Source organism: Strix uralensis, chromosome 4 (assembly GCF_047716275.1).
Source record: "Strix uralensis isolate ZFMK-TIS-50842 chromosome 4, bStrUra1, whole genome shotgun sequence".
Lineage (NCBI taxonomy): Eukaryota > Metazoa > Chordata > Aves > Strigiformes > Strigidae > Strix > Strix uralensis.
In genome coordinates this window covers 82,844,561-82,859,791 of record NC_133975.1, presented here as the reverse complement: position 1 = coordinate 82,859,791, position 15,231 = coordinate 82,844,561, and the positions used below count along the sequence as shown (strand labels likewise).

The window sequence follows — 15,231 nt, the reverse complement described above, 5'->3', positions numbered from 1 at the left end:
GAGCCAGCATACTTGTGCAATAGCAGTAAGGCAACAAGAAGTTGCCTGACATCTTCCAAATGTTATTTTTCCGAGTTGCAAAAAAAAAAAAAAAAAAAATATATCTAATCAAGTTTAGTGAGTTATATTGATGTCTACATCCCAAATAGCCTCTCCCCATGGTTGGTTTGTTGGGGTTTTTTTGACCAGAGACATAATCAACACAAGACACCTATTTATTTTCAGTACATAACAGCACACAGTCTGAGATAGATCCAATTTGTGAGGTAGAGATTTCTACAGTTGTGCGTAACCTCTTCTCACAACCCTTCTTAGGTCTCCGTTAAGAAACGTCCAATAACTTGTGTGAACCAGCCTAACACACAACAGGACTGAAGATGAGCATGACAGCAATAGGTCATACAGTACTCCCCAGTGACAGAGATACAAAGATACAACAGTCAAGCAATCTGTTCTGGAAGGAATCTTTAAGACAATAGGTGGGGTTTGTTTGTTCTGTTTTTCTGGGGGTTTTGTTTGGTTGTGATTTTTTTCCTAATAGACAAAGAATTCTACTCCAGAAAATGAGATTTAAGTTTCGCTTTTTGTTACTGTTAAATGCAATGCATTCCTTAATTTAAGAAAAGCAACAAAGAAGGAAGAAACAACTAAGCTGTGTAATACGATACAACACATGATTAGCTAAAGAACCAACATGCATTTGGAAATTATGTTCTTATCACATTTGTGCCTTGATTATAACAATACCAAAATTTTCTTCCTGCAAATATTAACCTACATAAATATAAAACTTTTATTTCTAAGAAAACTAAGCAAAAATTCTCCACATCCTCGAATTCTCCACAGGATGGCAGTGCTGCCATCATACAGAATGATCTGACCCACTCGATTATCAGTACAACCAGTCTTTCCCTGACTACACATACAGTTGACAGAAGATGGTTTTTTACTCGTACCCAGACAAAAGACACCACTCAGCAACTGGCTGAGCAGTATTTAACATGCTGTAATAATGAATTTTACAGGCTAACAACTGACAGCCAGATTGGAGAAGGTCGTTTGGGGCTGATTCTTGTGTGAATGTACCAGCCTCCGAACCTTCTAAAAAATAATAATAATTATAGGCTTCATCTCTGGTGCAAAGAGTAATGTAAGGGCTGCTAAACTGTTCGATTTATCCTCTCCAGACAGCTGGCTAGCTATCCAAGACCCACTCGACAGCTTAGTTCGACAGCTGGTGACGAATCATAATAATCAAATACCACAAAATGCAAAATAAAGGCATGATTGTGCATGTGTTATCATGTGTGTACTAGTTTGATATAGCTATTGCAGTGAACGATAGTTGTGAATATGAAACAGCATATGCTGTCAACTATAGTATAAACTCCTCACACCCCCTTAGTTTTCATTCACCTTGCTGTTGCTGCTCATGCTAACAAGATTAAATTTACACCTGCATGTCCTACAGTTATATTTTCATTTAGCTGCACAGATTTTCACTGTCCAGATTAAATCATGTTTTACCTGAAAAGCAAGGAATTATCATTGCTTGAGACAAAGGAGCAAGACATGGACAATATTTATGCTGTTGTGAAACTATCACCGCTCTGCTTCTCTTTCATTACCTACCTATGTATCTTCAATCTAATGCAAAATTGGTGCCACCGGTTTTTTCCCCAATTTAAAAATCTTCCTTTGGGGAAAAAATCAAGTATCAATCAAGTAAGAACAAGATTATGACCTTTTATCTGCAAAAGTTCTCACGCAGGAAATACTGTACAAATATTAATCCCCTATTCTTCTGGTTTAATCCACAGCATGTTCTTGCAATAGATGTTCCATGGCCAAATAATATTGACCTATGATTTCAGAGGTTACTAAGTTTCTGAGAATTTTCTGCTTTACAGTAAATGAGCAGCAGAGTGGCAAAATTTCTGCCACATTCACAGCACAGTTGTTTTCTTGCTATTCAAAACAAAAACGTCAGTGGGCAACACACGTGTCCGATTTAAAAAAACAAAATTAAAAAATTAAAATTAGGAGTCTTTTCATAGTATGATAATAGCAGACTTTCATGTGTAATTTGCCAGTAAAGGATCAGACGACAGAACAGAAAACTAGATGGAATATCTGTTGAAATATATAGGTTTACACACCAACCAAGTATATACCATCCCAGCTGGTGTAAACCCAGCTCACATTGGACCCTATTAATGGCTGAAACACTGAAACAGAACAGTTACTGCACTTGGATTTGGACTTTGAATGAACTAGTATGCTTATTCTCTTTTTTACCCCTGCCTGTCTTGCTAAATTTGAATTCCTCGTATATAAGTATAGAATTATAAACTAGCACAATTTAAACTACTTTGGCATATGTCCTTGTTAAGCAGATTAATAGCCTAATTCCCTATTATCTGCTTTGGCTAACTTCTAGTTTCCAGGTGTTACAGTTTTCTGTTCTATAAAGTGGTAGACACACTGAAACTATAGGTATGTATATATAAATAGATATATGTGTATATATAAATAGATATAAATAAAAATGTTAGTTTTTCATAAAAGCCTGTAAGAGTTATGACATTTCCTAAGGTTTCTCTATTAGAAAAGAGCAGAAGTTTCTGGAAAGGTTTTTTCCACAGATTTTTCTCACTTTTGAAATTCACCACTAGAAGTAATGACTTTTAGAAAAGTGAGGGAAAGAAGATACATAGAACATCTGTGTGTATGTAACTGAAAAAACTGAGTAGCAGTGAATGTTTTTTGTTTTCCCTGTACTCCAGTCATTTAATATTTTCTGTATATGGCAGGAGAAGAACGTAAGAGTGAATAAAGAACTCTCTGATTTTGGAAAAAAAAGCAATTTAAAAATAAATCAAACATCTAATGGTAAGGTGGAAACCCTCACTGGGACACTTTATTGCAACTCTTGTGTTTGTTAGTTGTATTTTGGTTCCTGTTCTGCAAACACATGGGACAGTTTTTGAAGTCAATGAATCACCATTTACATGCACACTCTTTCAAGATAAGAACTTTGAACTGTAACATCTACAAGTTTAGGACTAAGTCCTTTCAGTGTACCTGCAGCACTTAGCCCATTGTCATTATGGAAAGAATCAAGGGAGGGATAGAACTGAGTACTCCAGGCACAGTTTTCTTCTTACTTCTACAGGACCAAAGGGTTATATTGCATTTAAAATCTCCCATCTCTGAGATTTGAGGAAGTTCATCGTGAAAATAGGATTCAGACTCCTTGAGTTCTCTGAGAAAGCTTGATTTAGAATTAAACCCTAACATCTGACTTTTCTACAAGGAAAAGAAGACTCAGAATTATTACTTTTGTTCCAAACTCAGGCCCCAGCAAATACATTGAAAACTCTGGAACAGCCCGAAGTTACTTTGTGCCTACAGCCATACTTCTTCTTTTGTCAGCAGCTAGCTACTCATAATCTCCTGTGCTCCTCAGCCAAAAGTATAACTGAGAGCTATTCCTAGTCAAGTCACAACTGACCTTATAATTATTTAGCCTAAGGTTTTGCCTTCTCGAGAATAATAGTTGGTTGCACTTGATTATTGCTGTGTAAATACTTTAATTCTGTATGATTTCCAGCTCTTTACAAAGCAGAACAGACCACTACCCTTTCTGGAAGAAAGATGATTTGGTTTGCAGTAAATTTTTCACTTTCTAGCCCATACACACTACCAGGACCTGAGAAAGTCACCAGATTTCCTCCACTTACCTCTCATGATTTCTTTATTTATTGATAAATCAGATTCTTTTCCTCCTCCCAGACCTGACAGAATGAATGATCCTAAAGGAAACAGTAAAAGAAGTCATGAAGTAGCAATAGTCACAACCTAAGTCATCTGTAGAGAAGAAATGTGGTATTCATGTCACTGACAATAATTAAGCCCCAAAGCAACACTTTATTATTTTATTAAGGCCAAAAGTTCAATTTGACAAAGTTCCAGCACAAGCTTCGATCACGCTGGCTTTAGTAGTTGAGAGACATCATTCTGCTGCTAATGTTAATGGTTTTGCTGGCAGCAAGCAGTCAAATGTATAGATTTCTTGTCAGATACAAAGGATACTGAAACATGTATGACTGATACAGAATGAGCATATGAAGATTAAAGGAATATTTCACAAAACTGTATCTGATTTTCTTTTAAAAATTAAAGCTAAATTCTTATCAAATGAAAGGCAAGTGACTGTACAGGAGCTGACCCCATTGACTGAATTTAATTTTGCATTGTGCCTATGAACAGGCAAAGTAATTTTGCTGAAGTTAACTGAAACCTTTGCTTGTTAGGAAAGGTTTAGGAACAAAACAGCAGTATGCCATTTTCCAATAATCTGACAACACACACAAAACTATTCACACCATAATTACTAGAGCAGTCACACAAACCCAGAAAGCTGGAATTGGGTTTGGTCCCTCAGCTCCAAAACAACACTTATCTTAAGATGCAAGAATTCACTAACAAAAACTAGTAGAGCTCCAAGATGAAACTAGCCTCCAGTGATGTGCACAGAGCATATATTAGCACAAGAAGAATGAAACCATATATTAGCACAAGAAGAATGAAACCACTCTAAGGGGATACAACTTGGTCTCCCCCTGTAGCTGGTGAGGTGACAGACCTTTAAATAATGCTATTCTCATCAGCAATTTCTGCAACCCTTCCGGATCATGTCCATCGCTATATTGGTGCAGTGCAAAAGAAGGAAAGGCTCTGACACTCTACAAAGTCTATTACTAGGAACATCATCATGACCTAGGGCTTCCACAACCAAGCAGCAGCAGCAAGGTAAGGTCCGTACACAGGCTTCCAAAACAAGATACGCACCCACAGGCATGACCATGCTCACCCTAGACATAGCAACACATGCCAGCAATACTAGCTTGCTTCATCTCTGCAAAGAATTAAAATCTGATTCTTCTTTATAAGAATATCAGTTATATTCACCCATTACTCATTCAGAAAGAGGTTTCCCTGCACCATTTTTTCATTAAATACTGCACCTGATAGTCTTCAGGTGAAGAAGGTTAAAGACTACATTTGCCTTTCTTGTGAGAAAACTTCTGATCGACAGTTCATTCCCTTTTCTTTCCTTCTGTTGTTTTGCAGTGGTGAGTCTCCACCTTGGAGTAGAAATTAATCCCTAAAGACATGACTTCACACTTTTACTTCTATATTTCATTTTAATTCTCTAGTCTTCAAGGTCTTTCTGTAAAGCATCGTCATTCTTCAAAGTATTTCTGTAAAGCTTCATCATTCTTTGCTGCATTAATTATGCATATCAAAATTTTCAAGAGGGTTACAAGATTCCTCCAGAAAGTAAACCTAAGGAGCAAGATTCCTATTCCTACTAGGTATTAAAATTCATAGATACAATAAAAGTTGGGAGCTTTTTTTACAAATAATGTTTTTCTTACAGGCAGTTCCTTGTTATGCCTCTATCTGCCACAGGCAGTAATCACCTATTTTACTCTCTGTATCACAAGGCTAGTAAACGTGCTAACTTTCCTCTTGCTAATATGCCACTCAGATCTCAAATTTGATTAACAGAATTAATTTTGCTTAGAGCAAAATCGTTTCCAAATAGTACTAAATATATTGGTTATTTTTGGATGGGAAAGAGGTTTGTGTGGTTAAAAGCTTTTCCTTTTTCTTACAGCTGTATTAAGCCAGCTCTGATGCAAGGTGTTACCTCGCCTTTTCTTGCAGCTTGGTGACATTATCAAAAGATGTCGTTTGTACGCTCTCCTTTTTTTTTTTTTACAAAAAATCATTCCTTGGATGAAAATGCCCCTGAAGCCAGTGAAGCCAATTGCGGCTCTGGAAGAAAGCAATAGGAAAAATTATTACTCGTCTCATTGTCTGCAGTTGTTCAATTGTCTGCTTCTTCATAGGCCTAAAATGTTGATGCTCTCAACATACAGCTACACTGAACAATGGCTTTGTTCTCAAAGCTAACTAAATATGCTGTCCTACCTTCCTGCCCTGTCCCGTTTTTGGAGGTGAGGGTTAATATTCACGCTTAGATCAAATTTGCACAAATATTTGTAACAGCACAAACAAGGGCAGCAACCTCAGCTGGGTGGGAAAAAACATCTAGGGACAACAGTGTAGGTGAGACAATTCTATGTAGTTGACTTTGTTTCAGTAACCACCATATTATAAAATTACATTTTTAAAAAATTCCTTTAGCAGTTCATTTGTTTCAAAATACATATTGTTTCATTGTTTTTTTCACGTCTAGTTTCCATATTTCATCAGATATGGGTCACCAGTGACCTTTAGACCTCTTTGCTGAAGTAGCTATCTCAGAAAGCACAATTTTTCAAGTATATTGGTAATTGACTATAACAAATAACTGTTGGCAGTGATCTTTGAAAGTCTTATTTGAATCTTTTCCTTATTAATCATTTAACCTCTGAAATAACATAATTCCTCAGGGTTTTTTTTTTTCAAGATCCTATTTTTTCCTATTTTTAAGACTGTGTGACTAATCATACTTTTAAGTAAGACAACAGATGAAATGATCCATTTAATCCTGGATCATGGATTGTTCAGCAGACTTACAGCAACCATCCAGACTGCCATTTCTATTGAAAATACAGAATTTTGATGTCTTGTATTGAAACAGCAACAGATGGAATTAAAATTATTAACGATTACACGAAAATGATGATAGGGTTAACAGCAAAAAGGTCGTACATATGTTTTAAAAACTCCAATGACTTCTTTATAAATGGGCTAGAAAAAAAAAGATAAGAGGTATTTCTTTGTCTACAAATCATGCCTTTTTGGTCTTCAAATTATCTGTTTTGATGTTTTTTACAGATAAAATTATGCTGAGGTCCCAATCTTAGAATATATAACATGTGGTTAATTCATATTAAATATATCAAGCAGTCTGGTTGACTCCCATATACAAAATGTCTTTAATATTTTTTTGAATTATAGAATCTGAATTGTTCAATTGGTAAATGCAATACAATAATTTACCAATAGAAAATAAACTTCTCAGGTGTTACAGAATATATAATCTGATAACAGGCAAACTCTGTACTCTTCTGTAAGAATAAAAATTTATTTCTATTTTTATGCAGTTACAGTGGTATTGGATAGTTGGAATTCCTCTGATACATCTTCTTGGTTTGCCATATGCAAAGCCTAAATGAGTCATACAAATTAACGTAGCCATCTTATCAGCAGGCAGAAACAAAATTCACAAAAATCTTGCAATGTAGATTCATTAATGAAGAAGTACAATTTGTAGCTCATCTAATGCCTCCTCCTTTTTAGGCCCTCAGCTGTGTATCCTTTAAGCTTTGGTTTAGAAAGCAATTTCTCTTTTCAAAGCAATGCTGAATCACACCTGGAGAATCTGATGAGAAAGGGAACCTGAAGACCTTTATATAATCCACCAGTAAAGGCACTGGGAATTAGGCATTAATTTATATCATAGACACACATAATTTATTTAAAGGGGCAATCTCTGTTCAAATTCAAATGAATGAGCATCATGACCTCAGTGATAACTAGGAAGTGATTTTCACTGGCATGCACAAAGACTGACATCTCTGTTGGCTTCAGAAGGAGCCTGCTGGGAGGGTATCCTGGCCCTTCCAAGATGTTCACCGTATCACAAAAAACAGGTTTATGTGAAGTATTTACCTCTTTTGAGAATATTTTACAACTTCATTCACGCTGCTCTGGATGGAGGTGGCATCCCACTCTTCTCATTCATTCCCACAACAGGGACAGCAAAATGGGACAAAAGTGATTCTGTGGAATAACAGCAAAATGCTAGAGAAGTTCTGCAGGAAGATGTTAATCTGGAAGAAAAAATAACTGGATATTAAGAAGAACATTCCTTTGAGCAAACTACTGGCTGATATGAAATCTCACCCATGAAGAAGCTTTAAAAGCAGGACCTTGTTGGGAATGGTTTTGGTATATTTGAGTCTTCCTTGGTACAGCAAATGGAAATAGAACATGCTGTGAGGGTCTTTCCATCTGTACATTGTTGTGTTTCAGGTTCAACAATGGTTTTATAAGGCTTTTATTCATACAGTTTTTACTACTTTCAGAACTCTTCAGTGGATGTTCAGAAATAATACTCTTAAAGATAAATTTAAGGACAAGTCCTTGAAACAGGTGAATAATTCTGAGGTCTGATGAATACACATTTACAATGGCTTATCACAGACACTGGATTCAGACATTTATCTAACTATGATACATGAAGATGCACTAAAATAATTCAGTAGTCAATGAGCCTCAGACTCATATTCCCACTAATTAACAAGTGCTAATGTGACAAGAACATGAAGCATAAGGAGATTACGCCTGACTGAGGACTAAAGCATCTTTGTTATACCACCTATGCCGACGTATTTCTTTGTATGTTTTGTTTCCGTATAGTTATTGATATTCACATCTGCCATTTTAAAAGCAATAGTATATTTTACATGGCACTTATGGAGAAACTATTGGGTGGATGAAAAGAAATCAGTTGAAGAGAAGGTTGTTGGTTCCAGTCTGACTGGAACTGCTACTCAGGAAAGTTGCTTAAACTTCTGGCTTCCCATTTTATGTATCTATGAAGTAGGGCACTGCATCTCACCGGGATGCTGAGACGTTTTATTGTATAAATATTTTATAAGCATTTTAACATTCCTGCTTGAAAAGAAATCATTACAAGAAACCATTTCATTGTTTAAATACTCAAATTTGCTATCTTTGGTGCTACAAGTAAGCATTTTGTTACTGAATTTTTCAAAGAATGTTTTTTACATAATAAACCTTGAGCCAACAGACCCCAAGTTTATGGTGTTTTGGTTTTTTTTTTCTCCTTTAGCAACCTTACATATTATCATTTTCAAGGTGAAATCAATGAGCTAAATGCAAAGCTCAGGTACATAAATGTTCTTCTAAAACTATCCACTGTAAACTCTGATTCTGAACTGAATTTTGCCTATCAACCCATTAAATGTGCTAAATAACTTGAATTCCACTGATTCCAATCAGGAAGGTAAGGAGTTCAGTTAACAGAAGAAGAAGAGACAATTGTGTCTGACAGTAAAGTTTTCTTGGTTTCCTTTTAGACTTTTCTTAGAGAGGTTGCTTGTTACAAAAAAAAAAAAAAAACAAAAAAAAAAAAACCACCCACAACCAAAACCAATGAATCAAAACAAAATCAAAATACAAACCACGTAGGTCTTCTAGATGCAGGAAGAGATTTAAACTAAGAATTTGTTATGCCTACTACAATAAAGCAGAATAAAAAAAACCAAAGCAAAGACAGGAGGGAGAACTGATTATTTAGGTGAACATCAAAACTGGAAGCTCTTTTCTTCTCAAATAGGAAATGTATATTTATAGAATAAAAATATCACAAGACTGAATGATAATCACATTTTTATGGTGTAACATTGTTTGCTGTTAAGTGAACTGCTAAATTATCAAGCCTATTTGTAAAGATAAAGTGGGAAGAAGACAATGGGGTCGCATAGGTCAGTTCTGCAAATTAAGCACACTATTTTTCTTGTGTGTAACAGCGAATGTAGTTCAGCTGCATACGGGGTTGTTTTGGGGTTCTATTTCTCATCTTTGAAAGTCTTTTAAAACATCCCTGTTTGACTACAGATAACTCTCTAGGGGAAATAAGGTGGCAAGGAAAAGGCAAAGCATAGCTACAAATAGAAGCACTGTGAACTGTTCCCAATGGGGGCTTTCAGAGCTTATGAAAACTACAAACAACATCTGAAGAGAGCCAAAAAGGAAGAGCACAAGTTGTAGGAACACGTTTGAGGTGTCACCAGGAATTTCCTTGGCAGTTACACATGCAGGTCTAATTGCAACCTCTCTGTAAACAGCCTCTTAATATAGAAGTAGTTTAGTTTTACAGGCCAGAAGTCAATTTTATGTTTATATGCTCTGTAAAACACTGTGGCTATACAGACTTCAAAAACTATCTGTAGTGGGGATTCCCTTTGGGAAGGAGAGAGAAATTTTCTGGTCAAAGGTGTGAGAAGTCCCTCTTAGTTTTACTTTACTGTAGGGGATGTATAAAATTCCTTTCCCCCCATCCCATCTAGCTAGTTGAGCTAGAGAGTTCAGAAGTCAGAGTGAGCCCTGCACATGACATATCCTACCACCCAGCAAAACAACTTGAAACCAATAAAATGTCTACCCTGACAGTGAATCCTCCAACCTAAATTCAGTCATAGACACAATTAATATATTAAATTCATATATATATATTATACATTAGTCTGCATGAGTCCTCTACACACAGTTGAGCACTAAACTGTGGGTAGCAGGCAACAGTTAACAGCTGGGAGGACATAGAAGGTGTGTACGAGGGGGAGACTAAACTTCCCTGAGCTTTTGTGGTCTGCTTCTGAGCAAATTGAAAAACGTTAGTCCAAATAACCTCCAGCTGAGGTTTAAACTAAGTAATTTGAGTTGTTCTGCAAAGACTAGGCATGCCCATGCAATGTGGTACCATTTAGAAGAAACACAACCTCACAGCTGAGACCAATCCACTTTGGAGCAAGGTTACACAGGTGAGTTTGAGCTTCACCTGTGTAATTTTGCCTGTAAATAGGACTAGAAACTACACATCAAAACCAGTCTAGAAGTTGTTCCCTAGTGTTTTGTGGCTTCTAGGTCCTGGTTCCTAGGTGAGACCTGCATGTCTTACCTTAGTAGGTGTATTCATGCTCCAGCTGTGACAAAACTCCCCCTTCATTCAATTCCTTCTGTTGATGTTACCACCGGAGGAGATGATCCAGCTCTATGGTTTATCCACTTCCGTTTGGTTGTGGAGGTTTCCAGGCATCACAGAAGCTGGCACTTCAAGAAAGAGTAAAACTCACTTGTGTTTTCCACATACTGTCTTTAGGAATATTGTGGCTAGGTGTTTGATCTACTTTGTAATAAACCCAGTAATAACAGTGACATAGTGCTTGACCTTACTGGTATTTCAAAATACGAAAAGTGAAAAATAATGAATCCATAGAAAGTGTGGAAAACAGTATTTTCAAAAACTGCTGAAACACAAAACCAAACATAGATGAATCATCTTAGTCAAGTCTCCTCCCTTCCGCAACATGTACAAACAGACAGAAAACTATCTCCTAAGCTTTGTAGAATGTCTCTGTTGAATAGACATCTGTCCTAAGCATGAAAAGGACTTTCATAAACCTACCCTCTTCTGGATGTGTCTTTCAGGTACTAATTTATTTTTCATATAGAGACGCTCCACCTGCAGCAGTTACACTTCCAGTGCCACCTAAGTAGCACCTCCTGACACCAAGCGGTGTGGAGAAGGATGGGTGAAGGTTCTAATGGGCCCAGGACAAAAGAGCAGAAACTGTGACCACCTGTAATGATGTAATACAGCTAGAATCTCTCAAAGCAAGAGACCTGAAAAAAAGTGAAAACTTCCATCTAGCTGTAAATGCCTTCTATATTTTTTATCACCGAATCATCTCAGTTGGAAAAGCCCTTGAAGATCCTCCAGTCCAACCATGAACCTCACACTGACCGTTCCCAACTCCACCAGATCCCTCAGCGCTGGGTCAACCCGACTCTTCAACCCCTCCAGGGATGGGGACTCCCCCGCTGCCCTGGGCAGCCCATTCCAATGCCAAAAAGAAAAGAAAATACATTCTGCAGTAGTTGAAGGCAACTTGGAAGAAAGTTGGAATTGCATCCATTTCAACACACCTGTTGGCCATTTTACCAAAAGTGAATTTGACTGAGAAACCCAGGGAGCGTTGAGAAGCTACACAGGGAAGGTGTGAACTGTGGGTTAAAGCACCTTTAGGACGTTAAGACTATGGAAATGGGCGTTGGGTTTATTTGGCTCCTCAGGGAAGGTGGGAAGCTCAGTGGTGGCGGAGTTCACAAATGAAAAAGGGCAATGACAGGGATGAGTTCCTGTCCGGGGGGGTGTATTTTAGGGAGAAGGCCATATAGAAAGGAGGCCTAGAGGCATTTTATCCGAGTCTAAGCAAGGCCGGGAGCGGGCAGCCCCACGGGTACGCCTGAGGGAGCGGGGCCTCGGCGGGCCGGCCCTGTCAGAGCCGCCGCGAGAGGGGCAGAGCTTTTCCCGCACCGTTCCCCGTTCCCAGAAGAACCTCTTTATCGCCGCACCGTTCCCACAAGAACCCCTTTTCCCTTCTCGCTCCGACACCTGACCCGGCCGAAGAGCTGCCCGCCTCACCCACACAGCTCCCTCCTCGACCCGACATGGCGCCGCCCCCGCCCCTCCTCGTTCCCGCCCGCCCCGGCTCCGGGGCCCGGCTCCAGCCCCGCCCGCCTCCCGCTTCGCCGCCGGCGGCCGGGCCGCCGCTCCCGCCCTCCCTCCCCTCCCGCCGGACCCGCTGCGGTTGTTTTCCTTCTGAGGCTCGCTGAGGACCCCCGGGAGGTTGCGCCGCTCCCCCGCAGGGGTCTCGGTGCCCCCCCTCCCTCCCCGCCCCGGGACCGAGAACTGGAGCCGGACGGGAGCTGTCGGCATCGGCTCTCCGGCGTCCGCCGCATTGTGCGAACCCGCATGGGCACGGCGCGGGGGCGCGGCCGCGGAGCTGCCCCGAGCCTCCCGCCTCCCGCACCCTCCCCGGCAGCATGAGGGATGCTTTTGTGCGCGGCTGCGGGCGGAGCAGCGGGTAACGGCGGAGCGAGCGGCAGCCGGAGCCGCGGTTGCGGGGCAAGGTCGCGGGTGACGGCTCTCCCGGCGGAGGGAGGCCGGGCGCGATGCTGAATTAGGCGCCTTTGCAAGCGCGGGGTGGAGGCGGGGGCACAGGCTTAGCAGGGCGGGCAGGCAGCTCCCCATGGCGAGCAGCCGGAGCATCGAGCTGGAGCACTTCGAGGAGCGGGACAAGAGGCAGCAGCGCGCCGGGCCGCGCCGCGGCGGTACCGGCCCCGGCTCCGGTGGCGGTGCGGGACCGCGGGGCAACGGGCTGATCCCCAGCCCGGCTCACAGCGCCCACTGTAGCCTCTACCGGACGCGGACTCTGCAGGCCCTCAGCTCGGAGAAGAAAGCCCGGAAAGCCCGCTTCTACCGCAACGGGGACAGGTATTTCAAGGGCTTGGTGTACGCCATCTCCAGCGACCGCTTCCGCTCCTTCGACGCCCTCCTCGTAGAGCTCACCCGGTCCCTGTCGGACAACGTGAACCTGCCCCAGGGCGTCCGCACCATCTACACCATCGATGGCAGCAAGAAGCTCACCAGCCTGGACGAGCTGGTGGAAGGTGAGGGCGCTCCGGTGGGCCCAGTGCCCTGCCCTGGCACGGCGAGGGCTGGCGAGAGGTGGCGTGGGGGCTGGCAGTGGGTTGCAGGCTCTCCCTGGGGTGGGCTTTCCTCTTGCTACCGTGGTCAAAACTGAGAGAAGTTGCCTTCCTGAAAATCGGCAGCTGTGGAGCCCCTGAGGGCGAGCGGGCCGGGGTGGCCCGGTGCTGTGAGGTGCGTCGGCCTCCTTGTCCCAGTGTGGACCGTCCGCTTCTCCCGTCGCCGTATCTGCTCCTGTGGGGGTGACTCTCAGGGTAGGTAAGCAGCAGGTACTCGTTTCATCGACAAGAACCATAGTAATGTTCTTGGCTGCCTTTCTGTCATCACCATTTGTAAGAGAGGGTAACGCTGTAATTTAGTTCTCTAACAGTTACTCAACTGTCGTTGATGCCTCACAGTGGCTTAAGCCTTCAGAGAGAAAGCCTCTGTGCCATCAAAAGGAATATTTATACCCTATCACTTACTGAAACTGGTGTAAAGTCCTGTTTTCAAATGTGATCAGAGTCTGTATTCATAGAGGGAATTGCCTACCTTGTCTGACTTCCAAAATCATTTTATAGAATCAAATTCTTTTTAGAATTGTCCCTGAGTAGCTTTTGATAATGGGACTTGGCTGCTAAGTTTATGTAGACCACGCAAATCTGAGCAGAGCTGTGCTTAACTGTGTCTCAAAACGTGGCCAGAAGTACTTCCTTCTGAATGGAACATATGCCTATTGTTTGTAGGGAATTATAATTACTGGAACAAGGAGCAGAATTCCCTCTCTCATGATGTCCTAAAATACAGCTTAAACTCAGCATTACATGAATCAGCCTTTCAGATGTATTGGTTATGTTGTACACACTGTGAGGTTCATAATCAATTTGCACTTGATGCTTCTCCTCCAGTACTTAATACATCAACCACTGCAGTCTTCCACCCAGTGACTCTATATGTAGCTGATCTGCATTAATAAAGAAGTAGGATTTGTAGGCTTTCTAATGCTGCTTCCTTTTTAGGCCCTCAGCTGTGTATACTTTAAGCTTTGATTTGGAAACTTCTCTTTTCAAAGCAATGCTGAATCACACCTGGAGAATCTGATGAGAAAGGGAGCCTGAAGACCTTTATATAATCCACCAGTAAAGGCACTGGGAGTTAGGGACCAGCCAGTCCAGAACATGTGAGAAGAAGGGAGAGGCTACAGCATTTGCTGCATCAAGGGGGTCTTACTCAAAAAAGATATGTATGAAAGTGCCCTTTATAATAGTAACATAGTGCCTGAGAGCTTTCCCTACCATGTGATCTACTGTAAGGCTGTTCCACAGTCAAAGCAGAGGAAATGTGAAATGTTTGTAGAGTGAAATGATGAGACTGTGGTAATAAAATATATGTGAAATCAACCAAAATCTTTTCCATGATTTGGTGATTAATTTAGAGATAGCAAAAAGACATGCTGGAGTGGGGATGTTAGGGAAAGGGGATGAAGAAAAATTGGATAAACGAATGATAACTTGGGGTGATTTTTGAAATGTTGCAGAAGGAATGATCTTAAGCTTTTATGGTTTAAAACAAAGACAAAATTACTTTCTGGACAACAGTATAAATGTGGTATATACTCTCACAACTCTAATAACTGAAGGCAAGAACTTACTTGCAGTCTCTTCAGATACTCATTGAAAGAGTGATGTTTCTCGTTGCTCTTCACTGGAGGAATAAAGCAAAACAAATGTCACAATTGACATGCTACTTCCATGCTTTCTCATAAAATAAAAGGGGGAAAAAAAAGAGTCTGAATTAGTTAGTCATCTATCCATGACCAGTACAACTCTTAGGAACCTTAAGAAAATCCTGTAGCATCATAATTGGATTAGTATGTTCTCCAATTAGCATGCCAAAAACTTTACCAGTGTAAGTCTGATCACTATACAGAGAAG

At 40.7% G+C, this 15,231-nt stretch overlaps 1 protein-coding gene across 7 annotated transcripts in view; it reads left to right on the top strand.

The window, feature by feature from the left end:
• Positions 1-12,352: 12,352 nt before the first annotated feature.
• Positions 12,353-15,231, top strand: part of DCLK2 (doublecortin like kinase 2) — a 99,200-nt gene continuing 96,321 nt past the window's right edge. For 3 of the 7 annotated variants that reach the window (XR_012628820.1, XM_074867487.1, XM_074867486.1), the window contains exon 1: positions 12,353-13,281. Coding sequence is in view for 4 of the 7 variants with exons in the window: in XM_074867487.1 (XP_074723588.1) it covers positions 12,861-13,281 (421 nt within the window). In the remaining 3 variants the exon portion in view is untranslated. The remainder of the gene's footprint in view (positions 13,282-15,231) is intronic. The other 4 variants (XM_074867484.1, XM_074867483.1, XR_012628821.1 and 1 more) reach the window with 3 other exon arrangements.